This window comes from Pan troglodytes, chromosome X, assembly GCF_028858775.2.
Source record: "Pan troglodytes isolate AG18354 chromosome X, NHGRI_mPanTro3-v2.0_pri, whole genome shotgun sequence".
Classification (NCBI taxonomy): Eukaryota; Metazoa; Chordata; class Mammalia; order Primates; family Hominidae; genus Pan; species Pan troglodytes.
Window position 1 is genome coordinate 137192785 of NC_072421.2, and position 25524 is coordinate 137218308.

The following is a 25524-nucleotide window of genomic DNA, read 5'->3' on the forward strand; positions in this document are numbered from 1 at the left end:
CTACCTTCAATGCATGGCTGGCATCAAGCACACTGCCAAGCACAAAGTAGACTTTCAATATGTATTTGCTGATTTGGCTGGACTTTTATCTATGCAGTAACAAGGTACAGTGTTATTAAAAACTCCTACAAATATCTTACCCTCCCCAAATTAGGTATTGCCATAAAATACCAGTTGAACTCATGTAGAAATGGTCAAACTTCTGTCAATTGTGCAGGTCAAGAAGAAATTAGAAACTTAGTTCCCATCAACAAATTGCTTCCATATTATTTTAATGTCAAACTGAGACCTTTCCCAAAAAAAAGAGGCTGATATATCAATCATATCATACCAAAGTTTATTGATTACATCAAACAAAAATTTCTGTAATGCAAAAGGCAAGTTGCAGTCATAAAAGATGGCATTCACATTCATTTTAGAAAGCAACAACGTAGATGTAAAAAACTGCTTAAGTGAAAAATGTAATATTGCAGTCCCATTTTGCAAGCTGAAAAATGATTTTGTCAACACGCATAAAATCTGCACATTTATATACTGCATGTTATTAAAAAATTCCATCACTAAATTATTACGAATTTTGCAAAGTTAGGCTTACATTTATACTGTTGCTGGTGTATGTGTAAGTAGATATGGAATGAATGTTTTCAGTTTAGTAGGTAACATCCTCAAACAATGGACAACGGTTGTGAAAATTACAAAGACATTTTGATAGCTCAAAATTATTCAAATTATAGGTAGATGATCTTATTATATTTTTTTCCCTTTCTCTGTCACAAATAGGGTGATTACACTGAGTGCTAGGAATACTGCATGGTCTATTTCAAGTTATTCGATCTGCTAACCCCACACTAGCCATTTTTTAGCTCTTCAGTAAAATATCTTTTAAAAAGGAAAGCCAGGTCCCTCTCAAGGATCTAGGCCATGATATCATGTATCATTGCCATTCTGAATTTGAGCTGCAGTATCACAATGTAATGTGTAGCTGAGACATAACTCTAAATCCCCCTTACTCCTCGTCTTTCTTTCTTTCTGGCTGGAAGGAATTTTACATGCAACCAGTTATTTTTCTACTAGATTATTCTGTTAACTCTCCAATAGTACTGCATTAAACAAGCCTCTCTACTGTGGCTCTCTTGTCTGTATTCACAGTTCCCATAGATTTTATGTAAAACAGCAATAATAATACAGCAACAACAACCATAAGAACAAGAAAACAAACACAAAATATCAAAAGCTTTCCTGGGTTAGACTTTTTTAGCTCTTTGGAATAGGCAAAGAATATAGAGACTTTTGTTTTCAGCAGCTTACCTCAAATACGGGCTACCAGAACACAGCACACTTAGGTAAGTTGTGAATGACATGTAACAAAATGCTCAAAAATAATACTGATATATGAGAGCAAATGAAATAATGAAAAAGGGTCTATAATGATGGAATGGCTTCTGATAACTGAAATTATGTTCTTTTCTAGAATTTAGAAAAAAACCATACCTAAACATTAACACAAAATATATGTGGAAGAATCAAATGTGCCATATGGACTATATAAATACAATACAGATTAACTCCAATACTTTTCCAAATCAAGGTACAATATAAACATTAATAATAGTACAGGCATGCCAGAAAGACAAAAAAAAAAAAAAAAAAAAAAACTAGCAGTCAAATAAATATGGTCATTTATATCCAAAAAAGTATGTGTTTAACATTGAATGAAGACATTTCACATTTATGTTTCAAGTGAACTAATTAGAAGGCTAAACCTTCCTTCTAGTTCAGTTAGTCAAGGACTTTACTAAGGTCAGTTTCATGGTTTAGAGTTAGACCATTTCCCTGTCCAAGTTAAGAGACAACATTCATCTTCACAGAGTCATGGCTCTACAAGCTGAACCACCGTTTTGGGGTGGCTCCTTCCCCCTTTCCAAATTGGCCAAGTTTAAGAAAAAGCACTGCATATATGCATAAATGCAATCTCTTTCAAATAAAAACCATCAAAAGTTTAAAATAAGCTATTTTTCTTCCTCTTCACATAAAATTATAAAAGGCTGATATTCAGAATGACCTTTATTTTTATATAACTATGGTTTAAACCACCTTACTGCAGATCCCAGTAAAATCAACACTGGAAAAATCTGTTTATTTTCTAACTACTTTGAGGGGCTACTAAGTGATTGGAAATGTTTTATACTTTATTTTCAAGTCTAGTAGGCTTACACCCATAAGTGGGGTTTAATTCAGAAGAATAAAAAATAAACAATTTTTTTCTATTCCCACAAAAATACCCGTAAGTTAACACTTTCCACATAAGCGTTCAAGGTATTTTTTTGGCAAGAATATTCTACCAAGACATTAGTAGCACATGGGTAAACAGAAGGGATTAACTATTCTGTCTGATGCATTGATACTATTTAGTTATTCTGTATTTTCAAGTATTCCTTATGTACTTTGGAAAAAAAATTAAGATGATCATTTAGGAGGAATGAGAAATGTGATCCAAATAGTCTATTTCTTCTGCCAGGCAAAAAAAGTAGTATTAGCAAAATCTATTCATTCTCATTGCATAACTTCTACTTCATACTATTGTATTTAAATCCATTCACAAAGTTCATGGGTTAAAAGAGCACCCATTTGAGTTATATTACTCTAACTAAAGCCAGAATTCTAAGTATTCTTGCTTTCAACTTTCATATAATTCTTAACTTACAGCTTTGGCCATAAAGGCTACTTACAATAATGGTAAATGCTTAAGAGAATCATTTGGTATTTTAATGAACATTTATTGTGAACTCTAGACATGAGAGTGGTTTAGTGTGTTGCATATCAAGTATCCTGAGATGATAACTTTTTGCAGTTGTTTCTTCATGCTTTCTTTTTTAGCTGTAACCACTGTCAGTATGCTTGTAGGACAATAACATAGGCAGTTCAAGATTCGGATTCTGAAAAATGTAAAATATACAGATTTAAAAGGCTTATTTTAATAATGCGAAACCATCTGTTAAGCATTTTCAGAAATAAGTAGTAAATTTTGTTATGAGAGTAAAGCAACTGTCTTAACAAAGTGCCAAGTTTTATTCACATGCAGGGGAAAAAAAGAGTGACACTATATAACCAGATTTTAATCCTTTCTTCATTTGTCAGCTGAATAGATTCAGGCTTGCTTTTTGCTTTTGGATTGTTCCAGGGTTCTCCTAATACTTTCTACCTCTGGGATTATTTACCATAGCAGAGGTTTAGCTTGCTGTGATCGCTTCTCCTCTAGGCTGGGAGGTCCTTGAAAACAGGAACATTTTATTTACCTTCTATCTCCAGCAGCTAGTAATAGTGTCTGGCACACAGCAGATACTCAGGAAATGTTTGATGAATGATTAGATTGCTGTTTTTCTTGATGTGTTAATTTTGACAGAGGAAGTCTGAAGATATATTCAGCTTTGGAAGATTATTGTGAAAATATTCTTCCTTTTTACTGAAAGAAGCATATATCCCCCCTACAATACGGAAGTTAGTTTTCCTTTTGGTAGATCACGTATCTATGAGTCGACTGATTCTTCTGTTTTTTCTTATGCTTCATCTTTTTGGAAGAGAAACCACAGATATTTCCCTATCAAATCTGTAGATTCTTCTCTGTCCTCTAAACATCATCAAATGCTATGATCAGGATGGTGCATGACAGACAAACTGATCATTAAGTGTAAGTCAAGTATGTTAAGAAATGGAAGTCATATGTCAAAACAGGGAGCCTGATTCTCCACTCTAAAACTCAACCTTTTTGAACCTGAGTAGTGGAAGGTCTTAAGTAGTATGCTATTTTCTTCCCATTCTGGGACACCTCCTTTGCCATGGCTGGACTAGAAGCTCATTAGAATACCTTCCATTTCTATTTATGTTCCACATTCTCCAGAACCACTAGTAGGTTTTCAGGTAGCTCTGCAGGGTCATGGTGACTCTAACCAAAATAAGGTTGCCATTCATACTGAGAATGTAACTCACATTGAGGAGTTAGGTAGTTTCCTTACCAACCAAGGAACAAACTAGATGCCTAAACTAGCTGCTAATTATTGTCTTTGGAGGAGAAATAATGCCACATGAAAATCTATTCCTGGAAGAAATAACTACATTAAAAATAAGACAATTGTTTTTAAAAAATACTTCCTCAGTTCTATGTTAGACATTGTAGGAGATAAGGCCCTGGAGAGGCCAAAAGCAACAGCAGTGTCTTCTATCCAGCCCAGTCCCCCAAACCACAGACCAAGCTAAAGAGAGCAATCCAGGGGGATACAAAATTAGCCAGAAACAATATAGCTAAAATGCATCACACAGCTTAGAGCAAGGCAATCTGGGACAAAGGGGTCAAAGACCTTGAAGGTTACTTGTGAAGCAGATTCATTACTAAGGGAAAACATACGCAGGTAAGTTGTTCAAAAATGGGTAAAAAGATGCTAACTGTGGCAAAATGAGTCTGCTTCTAAAATAACAGTGCAGATGTAGACTGCGATGAACTCCAGGAAGACAGAAGAACCAATGGAGTCAATCCATTAATTTAACTTGTATTCTTTGCTAGAGGGTGGCAGAGTTGACAGCTGTTGAAAAAAATGGGCCTATGAGGTGGACTCGCAATTATTAGCTTCAAAGTGAACTAACCCACAAGTGTATTCATGATGATCATTAATTTTTATGTGTGCATGAAAGATGGCCCTGCTTTAAGCTGTGTAGAGTTGTTTCCAAGCTGACAAGCTTGGAAGCCTTGTTCATTTATTACTCTAAATTCCTATGGATGGATAAAAGACCTCCAGAGGTCTGAGTTGTTAAAGGCCCCCACTGAAGGAAATACAGACTATACATAAAGGAGTCATTCTGAGTTCAAGGGGCCCTCCCACGGCGTATCAATTCCTCCCAAATATTTTTGGGGGTAAATGAAACATTATAAAGTGAATTTAATCATTTTTGGAAACATTAATTATAAAGCATTTTATATCATTAGGCAAGCATCCCCCTGAATGGCTATGAAATATTTTACCTCTGAAAGTTGAAACATTTAGCTTGAATAAAACTTGACATTAAAAAAGTTATGATTAGACTGGTTCATTGATATATATTTGGAGATCAGACATTTACAAGGACATAAGTGTATACAGTACCTGCAAACACACAGACACAGCACATGAAGGTACAAACACATTTAGTTATTTTCACATAATTCCCAAGAGAACATGCAATGCTAAATTGGCTTGATATTATACAGATGCAATTTTGGAATATTTACTTTTAGTTTTCCAAATGATCTTTATAAATCAAAGTTATATTTCCTGATCAATATTAACAAACATTTTCACATGGTGGCCTTGCCATGACAACTTGCCCCTTACAAATTAAATATGTTGTATCAACATTTGGCTCTGAAAAATGTTTAACATTTTATTTGGGGGGCTTATCATATTTTAATGTTTAATACTTTAAATGCATATTTCCCCATATTCCAAGTAATGCATCTTTATATTTTTGCAAAGAATATTGTAAAGTTCACCACACCAACAGCAGAGAAAATTTAGAGAGTGATATTTTCATTTTTTCTTTATAATGCTGTTAATCCGATTTTTTAAAGCCAGCCCATTTGTTTAACACTAGGTACCTGTTACAATACATTAGATTCGTCTGAGAATGTTCGTAAAAGAAGAGGTCTGACTGAAGGTCTGGCGGATAATGAGTCAGATGCCCTTCTACAGCTCAGATTTCTCTGTAATAGTGAGGCAAAGATACTTAAAGCATTTGAAAATTGGTTAACCTACCTGGTGATTATATATTTAAAAAAAGGTAAAAGAAAAAAATCATTTCCTATAGACTACTCCTCTGGCCAAAAGTACAAATGATTACACTATATAGTAAATGTATAACATTCAAATGAATACATTCAAAGGCCTAAGAAAGTCTCCAACTCGAATTGTTTTTGTGGTAGAAGTAAACAGACAACAGTAGTATGTAGTAAACTTGGGTTTTTGGAATGGCACTGGTAAGTAATATGGTAAGATGAGTCAATATGGTTTGATTAGTAAACCTTACCATCCTTTTGGTGAACACCTCTGAGAGTTGTGCCGGTGCCGTATTATCAAACAAAGAGAAATTTGTGCAAAACATTCCTGTCCTGGTGAACAGACTAGCTCTAACACGCCATGGCTACTGCATACCGTGGATCAATGAAGACTACAGACCCGTAGTCCAAGCTTTTAAAAATTACTTCCTCTCCAGTGTGACAATTTGGAAGGTGAACACATGATTAAAAGAAAATGACAAAATACTCTAAGCATCAATAGAAGATATAAAATGAGTCATGAGAAGTAATTTTTCATAAAGAATTAGAAAATGGTGTCAGGCAAATGAGAATGCAAGCAAGTTGGTACATTAAGAAAGGAAATCACCTTATTCACTCCAAGAGAAACTGTGATTGCTGGAAGTTTGAGAAAGCATGAAGATAGTAGATGTTCCTGAGGAAGGGAGGCGTTTCGTTACCTTGTTCACAATTGCACAAAAGGTGGAAAATTGCAGTAGAAAAAAGAGAAATGCAGAAACCAAAAAAAAAAAAAAAAAGTAAATAATCTCTCAAATGTAAGACATTTAAAAAGAAACCTTGAGAATTCGAAGCCGAAATGATATGTTAGTTTTGAAGACATTATTTTCTGAAGTAAAAGCAGAGTCAGAGATAGGAATAGTCTATTATTACGTGCCAACTACTATTTCTCTACATATCAATTTGAAATTATTTTGTTAATGGGAAAATTGACTATTTTAAATAAAAGCTTTAAAATATGCTTCTCGTTAAAATAAGACTTATCTCTAATCATTAATTCACTATCCTACATTTGTTCAAAATCCATTGGTCAAAGAGTTATGTCCAGGGTCCATTGCCAATCACCAATCCATCTTGAAGTAATTATCTCCCCTATGCAACTGTACAGATACACTATGAAGGGACTGACTGCTCTTAAGCAGTTGCAGGATAAAAACTTAATCAAAAATAACAATGGGAAAACATTTGGTGATACCACATTTCAGTCCCATTTGCCTCTGACCAATGCTTAACTTCCTTTCTTACAACCTAATTTGATTGGTTTCCCTGTTTTTCCTACAGAGTCCTCTTTAGAAAGATAGGCTAAATTTTACCTGAGTAAGGTATTATTTTTTTTCCCCTTAAAACACCCAGAAAAGTGAAAATGGATAAAGTTTAACTAGCAAACCTAAGGTTATTTTTTTCCTTCTGATTCTGTGCCTGAAATTATAAGGTAATTTACAGACTCAGTTTTGGCACTGCCCAAGCAAAACAGAAGATGAGTGGTCAACAATGTGGATGACTTGAACAACTCTGCTAATAAAGATTACCCATATTGTCTACTTAGTGACCGAAAATGGGCTTAGAAAAAGAAACCAGCTAAAGTAACATTTGTTTCCAGAAGATTCTAATAAACAATTAAACTTTCCAAGGTAAATAATTTATTCATGTTTTGACAACTACATTTTTTCTTGTTTTTACCTTAAATGAAGAAAGTTGGTGGAATGAAGAAAGTTGATAGACATATTGATAGAATGCAAATTACCAATTGATAAAGCTAGAGAATATTTAGATTCTGAGAAAAAGATTTTAATTGTTTCTATCTTCTATTTTATGGGCAAAAACCCTGCGACAAGATCAGCATGATACCAAGTTCCCCACCCCCGTGTTTAATGCACAAACCTATCTATTCAAGACTGCAACTGTAAGCACGTTTTGGTGTGCTCAAACACTTGTATCCAACCATCGGAGATAAAAGTATTTCTATGAAGCAGAAATATTAGGAGTTAATAGATTAGGTGTTAAAACTACTTTATAAAGGAAATGAAAGTACAGAAAGCAGGAGAAAGCATGGAAAGAGTAACTAAAGCAATAAAAAAATTGATATAGCTAGCAACCGGCAGTGGGGTGGGGTAAACAGGAGATAATGAGCTAAAACAGAATGAAATTTCCACATTCCTTTGCAGTCATCTAGAGAGCGTTGACACCAGCTCAATTAGCAGTATGTCAAAGAGGCCAATGGATAAAGGCCCATCTCAACAGCCACGACATTAGGATTAAACTTTATTTTTGTCTAATCCAGCTAACAGGGCTATTGCCCTGTGAACCCGTATATGACACTGTAAGAATCATAATAGTAATCATCATTATTATAATGATTAACTATATTCTCCAAAATTTCCAAAATGCTTTCTCTGGGACTTTGGCTCAGACAGTTGACATTCTTCCCTTCCCTGTCTACCACTCTGAAAGAGTTCTCTACATAATGGAATATTTCTTCCTGTTTGTGCTGACATCCCATGCTAAGCACGGCCATGTTGCTGGGTGCATTCCCATTAAATTATAGTCTTCCTTTGTCAAGCTTCAGCGAAGTTAAGCCTCACTTTTCGATTGTGGTGACTTACATGAGAAAACTTCACACAGGATATGTGGAAATTTCTCCATTGGAAATGTGAAATGGTATTTGCTACTTGGCCAGAAAGTCCAGATATATTTCATTGATTTACAGACAGCCAATGACTGTGCTTAGGGGGGACACAACTTTTTGAAATACAAAAATCCTATACTTGACCTTTCCTTGAGGTGTTATCCTGCTGTTTCACTGTTCAGTGCTCAATGGTAGTTTCATCATATACCCTCAACAGCATTGCTATGCAGCTTTGTCACTTCATAAAGCTAAAGAAAAGCTCTAGGATCCTTAATAACGGAACTTTGGGGAAAAAAATTAACCTCATTGCTAAAAATACAGCTGATGGATACATGGCTTAACTACAACCCTTGAGTTAAACAACTGAGAGAACCTACATTTGAAGATACTGGAATTCTTTCTAATACTAGCATTATGACAGAACTCAGTTGCAGTGGAGGCTGCCATACTAGCGATTTTACTGGAGGTTTCAGGAGGTAGTGACTTGAAATAGCTCAATTGTGTTAAAACAAGCCACATCACTGATTCTGCTATTCTGTTTAATACCTGCTTACAGAAGTATTCCATATGAATGCTCCTTATAACCAGAGTGAGAGCTCCTTGTGAGCTAGGGCCACATCTGATTCATCCCTGAATTACCAACACCTAGTACAGTAGCTAACTCATAGTGGGCCCTCAGGCAAGGTATGCTGAATTGAACAGAATTCAGCATAAGGCTGCTCTTATAATTGTTAAATATAAATAGCTTAGCTTCTTTCTCAAATGCCATAGAGACATTTTCACTACACACTGCTAAGTCCCCTTCTCAAAGCAGCTGCCAAGACCCACATAAGAACAGCACTGGCAGCTGATCTGCCACATTTCTGGCTGTGTACATAAAGTGTCCACGATACTTATTGCTTGAAGTCAGGGATTCTTCTACTCTAGGTAGAGACACACATTTGACCACATCGGGGGATCTATCAGGATATGGGGCAGACCCAGTATCTTTTGCCTCTCTTTAAAATGAGGCCAATGTCTTAGCAAGGAATACAGAACAAAGTAGGAAATCACACAGAGTGTCAGACTGTTGGTCACTGAGCATAAAGACTAAAATATTTGGGGGAAAATAACATACTCTTTCTCCCTTATCTTAGAAGTTGGCCTCCACCTCTTTGATATAGCCAAATAGGGCCTTATATAAACAGATGTGATTTATCAGAATAGCCGTGGCTGCCATGTTGCAGTAGGCCTCTATGCCTTCATATTGCACTACTTTGCTCTTGCATTTTCTCATAAGAAAAAAAAAAAAGAGGCAGCACTGCTGAGTGCCCACAACATTTTGCCTCATTTGCGACTCTTGAAATCCCGCAGAGTCTGAAAAACCATTTAGCCTTTCAGACATTGGATGTAAAGAGAGATGTTCATCAGTAGGTGGTTCAACAAATGTTTATTGGTTCAACAAGGGTAGGAATAAATGAATGAATGATTGCATGAATGGAAATGATTATGGAAATTTTCCTGGTTGTTCTAGCATATCAGCATGCCAAGCCATAGCACAGACACTAGAATTCTTCCTACGCTGGACATAACCCATAACAAATTTCATGCTAAACCCCTGGCAACAGTGTATGCTGCTAAGTAAAAAAGGATGCAGTCCCAGAACTCCATACTTTTCAACAGAAGTTCAGAATCTGTTCGTGTGAAAAAAAAAAAACGTTCTAAGTCTTTATCTGTGACTGCTTAGTAGCATCCCACAATTTAATGGTCTATGTAACAGTCACCTCCAGCCAATGTCTAACTTTTTTGAGAGGGCCTAATAAGGAAGAAGATAAGATGACATGTTCGAAAGTTTTGTTTTCTGAGATTTTTCTATCATCTTTAGACCATGTAGCTGGGTGTGAGACATTATTTAAAATGAGCTCCATTACCTCAAATAAGAGACACATTTAGGATCATTCCAAAGTATACTCCCAAATAAGGATGGAAGAGCAACTTGGAAATCCTTCCCTGGAAAATTCTCTATTATAAAAAGCCCCAAATCATTTCTTATTGCAACATTATTTTATTTGGTTTCATGCAAATTGCCACTTGAGACATTCTGGGTGGAGTCTGTTGTATCAAACTGTTTTATCCCTGTTCAACCGATATGAAGACATAATCAGGTATTTGAATGCAACTTTTCCATCCTAAAACACCAGACTAGAGTAAAGCAGTCGTAACTAAGCTAACATTACTGTGTTCAGTTTCAGCCCATAAGACATGTAGAAAGGAGGGAGTTAAGGGCAATTCTGGCCACCTAATTACACACTGACTGGCCTTGTATATGAAGAATCAATGTACCCTATGACAGTTCTCGTTTTTGATTGGGGCTGACACTGACTTGCAACATGAATCTCCTCTTTTACAATTCTAATCACTGAAGGTTTTCCTACTCTAATCATTTCAGATCCCCATGTCTATGTAATATCAACTACTGGATTCTATCAATTCAACAGGCAAAAACAAAATCATGATGTAACAGTTTTGTGGCTAAACTGGTTGACAAATTTATCAAATAAGTCAGGTAGTCATAGCTTAGAATATTACCTGAAAATACTGCCTTGGAGGTGCTACAAGATCTAGTTGGTGTCAATATGACAGAAACAGTTTTGTTTAATAAAATCAGCTACTGTTGGCAGGAATATGACATATTTAATTAGCCTGTTGGTCAAAATCTGCCAAAAGTTTTATTTTCCATGCTCATCTCCCTATTTCGCTTTAAAGGCTTTTTAAAAAATGTTTAAAAGATATCATAATGAGGCAGCAGAAAAAATAACTTCTCATTCCCACAGGAAATTTACAATTTAATAGGAAAAATAAAAACACACTCATAAAACTATCTTGAATTTTTACGAGTGTGTTCCAGAGGCTAAGGATGTCAAAACCACATCCAGGGAATTCTCTTTGGTTCAAATATACTGCTGGACAGACAGGGCTAGAAGCAACGCAGAGATTAAGCAGCACTATAATTAAAGGAAGGGGAAAGGTTTGAAAGAGGCAAATTGGTATTATCAACTGAAAAAAATCTGCAAACAGCCCACAGGGAAATTTCTAAGTTTAAAGCGAAAATGTTGGTGTGGAAATTCCTGGTGTGAAAATTCTAGGCTAAATACAAAATAAAATAATTTTTTCCTTTTAAAATTCCATATGGAGCATATGAGATACTCCATATGGATTGCTGAAGGTCACATAGAACACTATTAAGGAATCTACTTACCACCTGCATTGGATAACGAAGTTTTTACTATACTTTTTATGCAGAAGAGGAAATTAAGTGATGAACCTGTAAGGAGGGGTTTAACATGCTGTAACTAATGTAATTTTCTAAATCAGGTTTTTAGCTCATGGCAGATATTGAGGCCCCTTCCAAAAATCAGGTTGTAAGATAAACTTAGTTCTTACCCTGGCACTTCTTCTTCTTACATTCTTTAATACTATCAGAAGAATCTCAGGGAACAGGCTGATAAATATTAGAAGAATTATAGCCAACCATGTGGATACAGAAGACAGCATTTGGGCAAATACAAAATACATTCTCTGTTGCTTGAGAAAAGGCCTGCAGTGGAAAGAAAATACATGATGGAAAAACAAATCAATTCCTGTCATATGAAATGGACATTTAATTAAAATGTCTTTTGTATTTAAAAAGAATCTTCCTTACATACATTAATAAAAATAATTTTCTCTAGAATATCCCAAAGTAATAAACAAATTTCATTTACCAAATGTTTGGGAAAAAAGGAATGATAATCAAAGGAGAAAAAAGATAAAATGCATTTGACTTGAAGACAATCAGGCAATCAATTCTAAAGCTGCCAACTGGCGACTATTTATGTGCATTAGAAAATGCTGGTGCTTAAAAGATATTCAAGAGAAATGGTTCATTTTTATCCTAACAAGCATTTTATTTCCTCAGCTGTTTTATTAAGATGGGGATGGATTTGTGTTCTGTATTCAGAAATTCAAAAGACATTTTTATAACTCTCTCCCAATAAAAACACTATGTAAATATAAAAAGGACAGTAGAAGCTTATCATCTCTCTCAAATGGAAGGAATCTACCATTGTCATCCACAAATATATATTAACAGTATGTGCCAAATAGGTTGACACAGAGTAGAATATTGCTAATTGGACATTAAGCCTTAGAATCCAGAAATCCAGCAGGAACCCCCATTCTGGAGTTAGATTTCATTCTGAGTCATCCACTTCATTGTAAAGTGGCCATTGAGAAGCACAGCCTGTTTCCCTTCCCTTCTGTCTGAGCTGAACCACAGAGAGCCTCAGTAGGTGAAGCTATCGTTCTTTGAAGGTGAGGGGGAAGAAGTGGTTGCTTAAAGACAGGATGCACATCAGACTGCCCTAGGATTAAAGAGCTCCAGGTAGATAACCATGGCTCCTGTTTATTAGATGACACATCATGCTTCCTGAAGATAATTTGGTTTCTCATTTAAAAATTAATGTCTATGCACCCTTATGTAACATGATAAAACTGAGTTTGTGGCTCTACTTTTATGAAAATTAGATTGTGGAATAAAAGTGAGAACAGGAAGGTAGAAAAATTTATGAGGCCTAGGCTACACAGGCTTTCTGGGAAAAGTCTGCCACATGGAAAAGACTTCTGCAGAACTCTACCTCACTCAAATTCTGAAGAACACCTTGAATAATGTTCTAGGCAGTTAACTGAGCCATAACAGGGGCCCAGATGACAAATGGCAGCTAGTCACAGAGTGTTCCTTGGCATCATACCTTCTGACTAATGCATCCAGTTGTTTTTTGTTTTTTTTTTTTTAACCTCCATGTCATCTATGGAGTTTTGTAGTAGGGCAGTAAAAAATAAACACTATTATTTCTGGATGTGGTTTGGGGCTCGGAAGTCATCATTCTCACTACCCAACCCCAAAGACGGGTGTGACTCAATGCCTCAGGGTAAAACATGTCCAGAGACATCAGTTGTGACCACATTCAGCTGAAGTTTCACATTGTTTCTAGTCACATTTTACTGGTTGCTTTATAAGTTTATATTCATGCAGTGGCTCAACTCTACTTAATGATAATACTTCAGGCAATAAAATAAAAAATAGATTAACATTTCATTTTTAGTAGCACTAATGAATAAACAGGTGTGACAATACCATAATCATTTACTGGATTTATTTTCATCAATAAGGAATAGTCTGTAGAAAGGGTTGGAAATGAGTTCGCTGGAAACATTTTATTTTTGTAGAAATTTTGCATAATTAGTTCAGATGCTGATTACATAGATTCATAGAATTATGGTACTCTGGGCAGACATACAATTGTATATGGTATGTTCTTAATCAACTTTGATTTATTTGTTATATTATTAAAGAAAATAGAGACTTCTTCCAGCTTCATTGCTCTCAATTACCTATAGAGGTACCAAATATATGCTGTAATTATACTTTTTAAAGCTGGTACTTCCTTAAATGATTAGGTTTCTCATATTTTTATTTCTTAAGGTTTTTATTTTTAAAAAGCTTTTCAAAATAGAGTTTCTTCTAATTAAGACTCAAGGGACATAAACATAAGCCTCACATCTCTGTGATAAGATAGAATCATTTTGTATGTAAGATTTTGCTCAAAGCAATGAAAATATGTACTCCTGAAATCTTACACTATGGCTTGCTCTAGCCATGCTCTCTGCTGCTGGCATCCTTGTCAGGGGAAGCCATTCACTAAAAAAAACAACTCTGACATTTAAAAATAAAATATATGTTTTTGGGAGTAAAGAAAGGAGATGCAAATATGTAACTCTCCCAATCACAGCTTATGTGTCCCTCACTGGACTCTATTCTCCTTGAGTACAGTCTAGTCATCTCTCTAACCCATAGAGTCTCAAGCACAAAACTGATTCTGAACAAACATCTATCTATTGAACCAAGATGAACTAAATGAACTTTAAAGACAAGCTGCAGAGTCTGCCTTTCTACATCTTCCCTCCTCCACCAAAACAGTAAGATGGCAATTTCAAAATACAACCCTCTGAATTATTAAGTTGTATATATCCTATACCCTGAGCACACCTGTAGTAACATGAATCATGGTTATATACTATCAAGAGAAAATAAGGGTCCAAATGGACAATAATGTATCTGTTGGTCAATATATCAGGTAGAAACTTCACAGGATGAGTATTTCCTCTGAAAATCACCAGAGGTTGTGCTGAAAACTATAGTTTCACTAGAGAGATGTTTACAACACCTTCAAACAGACAGAAGCTACCAAAGGGAGGTCTTCTGAGTGATTTGTGCAGTCTATATACGTGTATTTAAAATCTTACCTGAAATTAGTAGCACTACCAGCTAACAAATAACCTTCAGGCCATTAATATTAAAGACGTGCCACCTTATATAATTAAAATTTTTAAAGTATAATGAATGCTTACATATATAGTGTACATACACATGTATCTACTTTGCTATTTACATATTGCTCACACATGTACAATTGCTTACCAAATAATTCCTCCCCAGAAGAATGAGAAAAATACATAGAAGGCTAAAGAACCCCAAATCACAAAGTGATTTATCCACGTCCAGAATCGGGTATCCAAGGCAAGCTGAAAAGATACAACACAAAAGATTTCATGACGGTTACGAATCGCACCAGGCAATACGCTATAGTATCTGGTAACTAGTACACAATGATACCTATGAAAGGATCTAGCTTGGGCCAGGGATCCAGAGAAGAGGGGAACTAAACAGAATCCGGGTTTTTCAAAGAACAAGGGTGAGAAAGCTGAGCTCTGCCCTAAGGCCTCTAAACTGGCGTACAGGCTGGAGGTGTGATCAGGCTAAGTAGCTAGTAGGTGTAGGGCTGCAGATATCTCAGTACTGGGGAATGGGCAAGGAATGAAGTAATGGTAATATCTAGGAGGCCCAGGCCCCAAGTCCTCAGGCAATGGCAGCCAGGAAGATGATGGCAAAAGGAGACCTAGCTGGTGGGGGCAGATAAGCTGAAAAGAAGTAGGAGAGGGAAGGGGTAGCTAGGAAGGGCAGACAAACTACAAAACTTTCAAAGGTGTCGTGAAAGCTCAAACACAACAGACGGGAGTCACTAAATGCAAAGGCTCTATACATCTAACATCATGTAGCAATGAATCATGGGTTTGACTATGTAGTGTATCTTTCCAATTGCAAAACCTGTATCTAGTCCATTAAATTAATAAAATATTCAGTTAGATTTTAATCTCTTCATGTTTCTGCCAGGACCAATCATGTTTTCAGATTGTGGTATCTGGGGTTTTCAAATGTGATCTAAAAACAAAAGTATGGACTATTTCGCTTGCTTAAAACTTCTGGGTCACATGAGCTAATATCCAGAGCAGTTAATTTTTATAGAGGAGATGGGGTCTCAGTTTTGTTACTTGCTGTGACACCATGGTCATCAGCTCTCTGTTATAGTTTCTCATTTATAAACAGGATGTTGATAACATTATTAATGTAGCTCAGTCTTGAATTGCTATTCTTCTGGTTGCTAAGGAAAATACTAATATGAATCCAAAGATAATACTAATATTAATCCAAAGAGGAGGGAGTGGAAGTCTTTGAGATACACTTGAAAAACACTGTGAAGGCCATTTGGAAGCCCTGTGGCTATATGCAAGGCCAGGGGAAAAAAGGAGGGGGGAGGTGTCCATTTCAAATTGTGATACTGTGAGACATAATAAAAACCGAAAACTAGCATATATTGAAATGAGCACCATCCTAAGTGCTTTATTCACTAATTGAGTCCTCAAAAAGGGTAGGTGCTACTTCTATCTCGATTTTATAGAAGAGGAAAGTGAGGCACAGAGAGGTAAAGTTACTTGCTGAAGGACACACAGCTAGTAAGTGGCTATACTGAGATGAATTGTAATGTCCTTTTAAGGTCCTAAAATGTTACTGAAATAGATGAATAAAGCAAACATATGTTAGCTCTATCTGGTATAAGAAATAAACCAGGAACAAAAATTTAGAGGGAAAGGTAAGAGAGATCCTTTGACAATTATACTTCTGAATTCTGCTTCTAACCCCTGGGCATGCCAGAATTCATTTAAAGGTATTTACTCATGGAACCCATGTGAGGTGTTTATTATTGGAATGACAAAAATAATTTGATTATGCTTTCAACTATAAGAGATTCCCAAATCATGGGCCTCAAGGGTAGCATTCTGTGAGGCTTCACAGCATTATCACATGGCTGCATGTCAATGCCAATGATTCTGCCAAAATTACCTCCCTTTTGTTTACCTGCATTATATTCTTAGGCACTTTATCACTAACATGGGTAAATTTTAATGATGAATACATTTTATATATTTTTATTTTTTTATATTTATTTTTAAATTAAAAAATATATATATATATATATAAAAATAGAGACAGGGTCTTGCTAGGTTGCCCAGGCTGGTCTTGAACTCCTGGGCTCAAGCGATCTGCCCACCTTGGTCTCCCAAAGTGCTGGGATTATAGGCATGAGCCACCAACCTGGCCATCAGTGATGAAAACATTTTATAAGATTTCACTACTACCAAGCTCTTTTTCACATATTATCTTGCTCATATATACCTATTTTAGGCCTGGGGTTCTTAAACAGAAGTATAATTTTTAGAAGATTCAAATACTTAACATAATCACACACACAGACACACTCTCTCTCTCTCTCTCGCTCTCTCTCTCACTCACAGCCTGTTTATATGCCACTTATCATAACGCCTTAAAAACAGCAACAAAGAAGAAACAGATTTTCGACATAAGTATGGTGTTTGAATTTTTTTAAGTAAAACAAAATAAAGAGGATTACGATATACTGGGGAAAAAACTCATCAAAAAATAGTATACAAATACCCAAATCCCTAGTATCATACACATTTTAGTAAGTATTAAGGCAAACACTTGAATAACAACCCATAACAAGAAATAAAGGAGACAAAAAAATGGTATATTAGGATAAGACAAGAAAGTATTACAAAAACAGTATTAAAAAATACATGAATAAGTAAAAATCTAACCTTCAGGGTTACAGTGAATACTAAGACTGTAAAAACAATGGTTCCAAAAGTCCAGTTTCCGTATACCTGAAAAACATTTAATAATTACATGTACCATGTATATACAAGTATTATCTTAGTATTTTTTCATTTAAAAAATTAAAGCCAAGTTGAATCCTGTGTGTAAGTGCCAAATATTTTTGTATGAATTGTTTAGGGAAACAGCTAGTCAGTAAGATCAGGCCACAATGCCAGATTTTCCTGTGATCCAATTTTCACAAAAAGGTACACCACACCTGTGGCTGGTAGGGTTTATTTCTATTACTCCATGCAGCACTGAAGAGGGAACTCACTGTTGTGATAAAGGCCAAAGAAGGCAACTACTCTACTAACAGCAATGTTCATCAAAACAAGTCATTTGGATGATTCATGTCTCTAAAGAATTTGATATGGGATTTTCCTATAATGTAGAACTAAACCTCTCAAATGAGCACTAATTTATAGAGAAATGAATTCACATTTTTTAAATGAGTCTAATTTTTTTGGCTGTAAATACAAGAGCTATCAGCATGTGCACATCAAAAAAAAAAGCAGATACCATGTATAAATCCAAATGATGGCAATGAATGGCACATATGCTTACCAAATGCTGTCAAGATCTGAATGCGTAACATTAAAACAGAAAATGAGATGTAAAAGGTTTTTTCAAAAAAATAAAAACAAAAATTAAGGTTAATAGAAGCAAAAAAAAGGATTCACTCAAATCATACATGAGTGTTATGTTTTGTTGCTAAAAGTAATTCATACACTTACTGTAATTTCAGCAAACATTTAGAGGGATGGTGACATATACAGTAAAACCTTATTAATTTGGACTTTATGAACTCAAAATGGGTAATGAATTAAACAGATGCTGAATTGATGCTCTCATGCACCACCTGGAAAGTTTGCTGAGCAAATGAATCACATCGACTATAGGAGAGTATCTGCCTACTTTGGAGCAAACTCCTTTTAAGCAGTAGCCAGCTACATAAAATCTGTCTGCCAAATAAAACTAAAATACAAAGTGAAAGTCGCACAATCAGTTATAAATCTGAAGAGGCCAGGAAATCATAAAATCAAATCCATTCTTCTTACTGATGGGCAAAGCTGACCTGGGAAACTGATGTGATTTTCCCAAGTACTCACAGGATTTAGCAGGACATTCTCTTTGGCAAGTTCTACATGTGACTACTTTAAAGCAGATCTGTGTTTCCCCAACAAGTACTTTATGATTAATAATTTTCATGGATTCATACTAAACTGATTTTTGTTAGTCCAAATTAGAGAGGTTTGACTGTAGTGCCTAATTTTAAAGTACCATTCAAACTCACTGAACCTATTACTTCTGTAACAGGTGTTACCAGGTTCCAGACATAGTATCCTCAGTAAATTCTTTTTGAACCTTAGCTTTCCTTCACATTATGATTATAAAGAATGAATGACCATAAAAGAAGAATCTCAGAAATAGCAAAGGAGAACTTAGTGAAAGCAGTATGCAAGGTAGTGTTTTTGTTTTCCTATTGTGTGGCTGCAGAAAAAGGCCTCAGCTGTCCCCGCCATCAGTAATTTTCTCCTAGAGTACAGCCAGGGCAAAATTACCCCAGTGCAACTGCTGAATGAGATAGTCATGTTCTGGGAAGACACTGGCAGGACCAGAGTAGCCTTTCTGCAGAATACTGTGCTTCCATTGGGAAGAGGAGGGAGAGAAGAGAATTCCTCTCTTCACATATTGGGCCAACACTCCAAAGATATGGCAGCTACCCGCTTCAGCTCCAAGCATGGAAGGCCACTATGAGTAAAAACTGAATGCGGCCAGGCTTTACTTTAAAATGGGAAAAACCTTTCTCACATCAAAGAGCAGGAGTCTGAAGTCCCAAGAACTCTGTTCATCTAGTAAAAAAAATTACAGCCAAGTTAAGGTTCCAGAAAGTTTGCACATAAGCTCTCTAGTTAGCCATGCACACAGAAAGTGATTTCTTATTTCACTTTTATTGTTCTAAAGAAGCTGTGAGAACTAACTACCGTATCTTCAGAAAAAGTTTGTAAAATGATTACAGCTAGAGTATGTATATGACAAATCCAGTGCCTATGGGAAAAAGACAAGCCATGCTTATAATACCAAAAGATGTAATGACAGGTTCTTTTTACCTTTCCATTTTCTTCTAGGGATGCAGTCTGAAAAAGAAAGTAAGTCCCAAAGAAGAACACTGTCCCTTCAAAGGCAGCCAGAAATGTCCAATATAAGAAGGGGCCCAACTGTAGCATGGCATTGCCAGAAATTTTCCTATTGAGAAATGGGGGGGAAAAACCATTAGTGAAACTTTTCATTTAAACATACAGTGAAATGTCAAAGGTGGGCGTGGAATTTGACCCTGTTATAATGAAGGGGGCTACCCTTAATGGCCTGACAGATTTTTGGTAAAGGGTCAGACTGAGCCGAAGGCTGACCTTCATGCAATCATCTCCTGACTCAGCCACTGGAGTAAACTCTCTAAACTCTTCCAAATTTTTGGTCACTGACAACAATAACATCAATAATAATTCGCTTCCATTTAATGGTACTTATATACCAGGAACTGGGTTCACAGTTTTACAGACATTATTTTTATCCACATAAAAACATGAGATAGGTATTACTACCACTCACATTTGCTAATAATAAGGAGCCTCAGAAAGGTGTAACACAATGGTACCCAAACTTTGATGCACTTTGGAATCCCCTGAGGATCATTAAAAACTACTAATGCCTGGCTGCCATCTTTATTCTGATTTAATTGGCATAAGGTATAACCTGGAGGTCAGGATATTTTTAAAGCCCACCAGTTGATTTCAATGTGCAGTATAGTCTGGGAACCACTAGTGTAGCAGCCGTGCCAAAGTTCACTTGGTAACAGACTGAGCTAATATACAATCCTGGATTGACTTGACTTCAGAGCATATGCTCTCAACCAAGCTACCAAGCTTTCCAAGAACAATTACAATATTTATTTTAGTCAAGATTTACTCCTGGAAATTTCACCTTTTTTTAGGTCTTACGGTGCCCTTTATATTTTTCCATCAAGTCAAATAACATGTTTGCAGTTGTATAATGATACTTTGATAAATGGGAGGTGGATAGATTAAGTTTAAATCTGTCAAAAATAGCACAACCTTCTCAGCCTAAGTCAGAACGCTAAATAAGGCTACCAATTCTAATGGAGCAGAGCTGCAGAAAAAGATGGGTTGGTGCATGTGTTTCTTTTGGATTCTATTTCAAATTGCTCTTAACATTTAATAAATGATATCTAATTACTCAAATAACATACTTGTCGCTAATACTACCAAGAATGTCACTGGGCTGTATCAAGTAAGAAACACCTTTGTAATATAAATGCAACTGATCCTTGTTCAGTTGGTATTGAGTACTGTGGGGCTTCGTGCACATGGCAATTATGCAACTTCTACCTACTAGGGTTTCCAGGTACATGCAGCGATCTGAAACTCAGGGTATGCTCTCTGTCCTAGAAAAATGGCAGAATGAGGTAGCTGCTTCCCAGAAACAAGCTCTCCCTATAGCCAGTAAGTCATGTTTCCAAGGCAACTAGGAACCACAGGTAAGGCACCTCCGTAAAGATCCTTGCAGGCAGTGCCCAACAACTGCCAGCCAATGTGGCTTTTGACAGTCACTGACTTGGGCTGGGGAAGAAAGGGCAAAAGCAGGAAGTAGTTCCTGTCTTTACAGACCATCGATGGGAATTATATCACATTCAGTGGGGGAAAAGAGCAGGAGCAGCATGATATGTTGAATTACAGGTCAGGCTTTCTAGCTGCATTCGAATAAAGAAGCTGTCAAAAACTCAGAATGGGGCAATCAACATGAAGGACAGCATGAGAGAGAATCAAGATCTGGGGAGAGGTTGATGAGCAGCAAAGGCCTGAGCACCTCCATATTATGGTAGGCAGCAGGTATACCAGAACCCTTTCTTTTGCCTTTTAAAGCTGTAGAAGAAACAAATTACACCTGTTCCCTCTATAGAAAAACTAGTTTATTTCTTACATTTCTCTTAAAAATATAAAAACATCCAATTATGTCGTCTCACATCCAAGTGTTTGGTAATACCCAAGTCACTAAATCACCAAAGGTAAAATCTATAATACACTACATAACGCCACTGCTAATATTAATTGGCATACTGTACAGAGAGCCATATAAGAAGACCAGGGCTTCATGTTCACAAAAGAACAGTCAGAGTAATGAAACTATCTACAGTCTGGTGACAGGCCAAGAGCAGTGTCTTGTCAGAGCAGGCATTCACGACTTGCAAGTATGAGATCAAAAAGGAAAGCTGCACTTTGGGCTCGGCAATAGGTATGCCATGGCCTTTATTTTTGCATCAGATGTGGCAAGTCTACGCAAAATTCAATAAATCATGACCTACACCTAGCACAGTCACTAAAACCTTATGGAAACCCTTATGATATTTTGTACTCAACAGCTTTTTGCAGATTTTTGACATTCTTAATTTATGCAAGTGTTCAGCACAGCTCTGAAGGCTGGAGGAGGGTGTTAGAATAATAATAAGATTAATAGCTATCGTTGCTTGAAAACTTGTCAGGCACTATTTTTTTTAAGTTCTTTAATACATAGTGGCTCATTTACTCCTCACAAAACCATTGTGATTAGGTGCTACTGTTGCCCATATATTACTGAAGGTGAAACTGAGGCACATTGCAGTAACCTGGGTAAGGTCACCTGGTAAGTAGCAGAGGCTTTCAGCCCAGGTGTTAGTCTGAGCTCTTGGTGGGACGGAATGGGAGGAATTCTGCCTACTACTCCTCAAACCCCATTTCAACCAGAGCAACTGCACTATCGGGCTTCACTTTAGAAGTTGTCTGGAAACAACTATAGTTAAAACAATGTTTTAAAACCACTGGCTTGCTGGAAAAAGCACTGGCAAGAGGGCTGAATTCTGATCTTCATTTTGCATCTGGTTGTACCCTGTGTCCTTAGGTAAGTCATTTCGGGGCCCTGGTTCCTTATTTTCAAAAAGAGTGTAGTAGGAGCTGATGCTTGTAAGATTTCTACCAAAGTTCTAATGATTCTCCTCTACATCTAATTATGCATTTACAACAAATATAGGATCAGCAGAACATGTAAACACCATGAAGACGCAATCAGCAAACTCTAGACTGGGAGAAATTTTACAACATAAATAATCTGGTTTTGTCCACAAATAAATTGCAAGGTTAACCTAAACATTAAAAGAGACTCAGAAAGTATATAAACCAATTGCAATGTGTGGACCTTCTTTAGATCCTGATTCAAATAAGCATGCTATGAAAAGAAATGAGTCAACTGGAGAAATGTGACCATTGACTATTTGATATTAAGGACAAGTGATAGGGTATTATTATTTTTAAAAATCCTTGTCTTTAAGAGATGCATAATGAAATAACTGTTTTTGAGATTTACTTCAAAATAAGCCTGTGATAGAGCAGACGGGGTTATCAGTGGAATAGGAATGTCAAGGAATTGAGAGTTGTTGAAGCTGAGTGGTTAGGACAAGCTGAGTGGTTCAACAACTATTTACATTCATTCATTATATAATAGCATTCTCTCTACTTTTATGTATGTCTGAAATTTTCCTTAATAAAGACCTTTAAAATGATAAATTTCACAACTGTATAATTCTAACAATTGCTAAATGTAAATTTTATGAGTCATGCTGGTTAAAAAAAAATCCCTTAAATTTGTGTATCTTCATTTCATACAAATAAACCATCCAAACCTCTCTATTGCACTTGCTACCTACTATTTAGCAATGCTTACAATCTGCTATAAATTAATATCTTTATCCTTAGCTGTAGGCTACAATTCTAAAAATCCAATTAAATCATAAGTTAAACAACTGGGGCTAGTGCCAAGTCCCCCATCCACAGAGAAAAGCATCCATTTTCAACTGACACAAAATGAATACAATGGCTTATGAGTCCATTATTTTCTTCAACAGGTTTAGAATGGGGCTAACAAAGGTGGGGTGTGGGGCGGCTAATGCTATGGGTGCAGTTTACATGAGAAAGGGTAATATAACTTCATCAGTTCAATCTACAACAAGTAGGAATCAATATTCTAAACTACAGAAGATCTTTGTGTATGCTTTTTTTCTTTGCAGTTAAAATATCATGTCTTCCCATGAGACACTAGAACACTATGACAATATAGGTTCAAGTTTTAGGAATTAGTGACTCTGAACTAAATGTTTCACATATATTCAAGTACAGAACCCACACCTAGGAAATATGTCATTTTCCTGTTGAGCAGTCTGCTTTCAATAGCTAAAAATTCCAAACAGAACCATATAATCATACCACAAACCAAGTGCACAGTTCTGTGTTCTTCCCATCTGCAGATAAAATGAAAATCACAACATTGAAAGTCTTAGGGGGGTTTAACTATATATTTAACTTACATATACAATCGGGGATCTGAGGTCAGACTGTCAATGTTGATGTGCTGTTCCAGTAGACTATAGGCCAGGATGGGCAAGGATGTGAAGCAGATATTGTACATTGTAAGGTAAGCAGCATCATACAATGGCTAAAATGAAAAACAACAGAGGAAAGAAAGAAATTTCATGTAACAATCATCTACAAGATGATATTTATGTATGTGAAAAACTTACTAGCTAAAATAAGAAATTTTTTTACATGCTTTTGGTAGTGGCAAAGGAATCTGTAAATAAGGTCACTGCCTAGTAACTATAAAAAAGAAACTAACATATTGTGATGTGTCACATTAATACACCTCCCCTTTAACAGAATCTTATTCAGAATGTTTACATGCTATAAGCTGCATTTCTAATAGACATGAACAACTTTTCAAGATTGCTTAGTAGCTAAAACTAGCTATTCAGGAGTTACTTCAGCAAAGACCATTAAGTATAAGTGAGGAATCCTCAGAGAAACTAAATACAGGCAGCAGCCAGCCTGTGTCACAAATGTTTTGGTTAATATTTTACATATTTTTGGTTAGTATTTTCAAGTCCAAATTGTGTAAGTCTTTTCTAACATCCTCTTCCTGAGAAGTCCCACAGTTCCTCATGGCATGTGTTCTTCCTTCCTGAACTGAGTAATAAACCTAATTTGATCAACTACAAGTGTGTTCATGGGGGTCTTTGACTGGAGAACTTGGACAATCTTGAGCTCCTATAACAGAACTTGACATACAAAAACAATCAATAAACACTAGATGAATAAATGAATGAGGACAGATCGGAAGCTATAACATTTATAAAGGCCTGCTCTGATATTATAAATCTTCCTTTATTGAAAAAATTTAAAGTATTCTATGAACCTCATTCTGATGAAAGCATTTACATCAGTATTTATCTACACAGTGCTAAAGATTGTCATACAAACATTTTCTGTGGCCTGAATAAATAATTCCCCATACTCATATGTATTTTTCACATGTATAAATGTCCCTTAATAAAATGCATTAAACTATGACACAAATTAACAAAATAATGTATTTTCAATCAATGGCTACTAAAGATAATTACAAAAGGCTGGGAATTACTTGAATGGTGCATTAGTTAGTTCACTAGTTGACTTCAGAACATTTACTGAGTGCCTACTAAATGACAAGTACTAGGGACAGAGACGATTCCTCCCCTATCCACCAGGGAGTTCAAATTCTAGATGGAGAGGCAGAATGAGAGGTACACAGGGAGCTGGGGAAACCCAGAGGAGGGGACTACAACTCTGGCTGGCAGGAGAGACAAAGCAAATGATAATGGATGCAACATTCTCCATGAAGTTAAGAGACACTTCCAACGTACTTTCTATAAACAAAGATTTAAGCTCAGCAAAGATATTCCACTGAATTAAAAAGTACAAAAAAAAGTGTTGCATTCCTTTTTATTTTCAAAGGAGAGGACTAGTCCGTGGCATATAACACCACATTTTCTTTGGAAACTACTCATTTTCACTAATGAGTAAATTAAAAAAAATACAACTCAGA

At 36.0% G+C, this 25524-nt stretch overlaps 1 protein-coding gene across 20 annotated transcripts in view; it reads right to left on the reverse strand.

Moving 5' to 3' along the window:
• Positions 1 to 314: 314 nt before the first annotated feature.
• Positions 315 to 25524, reverse strand: part of ATP11C (ATPase phospholipid transporting 11C) — a 206048-nt gene continuing 180838 nt past the window's right edge. For 9 of the 20 annotated variants that reach the window (XM_063804121.1, XM_063804126.1, XM_063804122.1 and 6 more), the window contains 7 exons: positions 23972 to 24099; positions 19671 to 19806; positions 17502 to 17567; positions 14965 to 15068; positions 11889 to 12042; positions 5627 to 5731; positions 315 to 2936 (listed from right to left, as the gene is read on the reverse strand). In XM_063804121.1, coding sequence (XP_063660191.1) covers positions 5630 to 5731; positions 11889 to 12042; positions 14965 to 15068; positions 17502 to 17567; positions 19671 to 19806; positions 23972 to 24099 — 690 coding nt within the window. In that variant the 3' untranslated portion in view covers positions 315 to 2936; positions 5627 to 5629. Of the gene's footprint in view, positions 2937 to 5626; positions 5732 to 6410; positions 6502 to 11703; positions 11770 to 11888; positions 12043 to 14964; positions 15069 to 17501; positions 17568 to 19670; positions 19807 to 23971; positions 24100 to 25524 lie in introns of all 20 variants that reach the window. The other 11 variants (XM_063804128.1, XM_054676238.2, XM_063804127.1 and 8 more) reach the window with 3 other exon arrangements.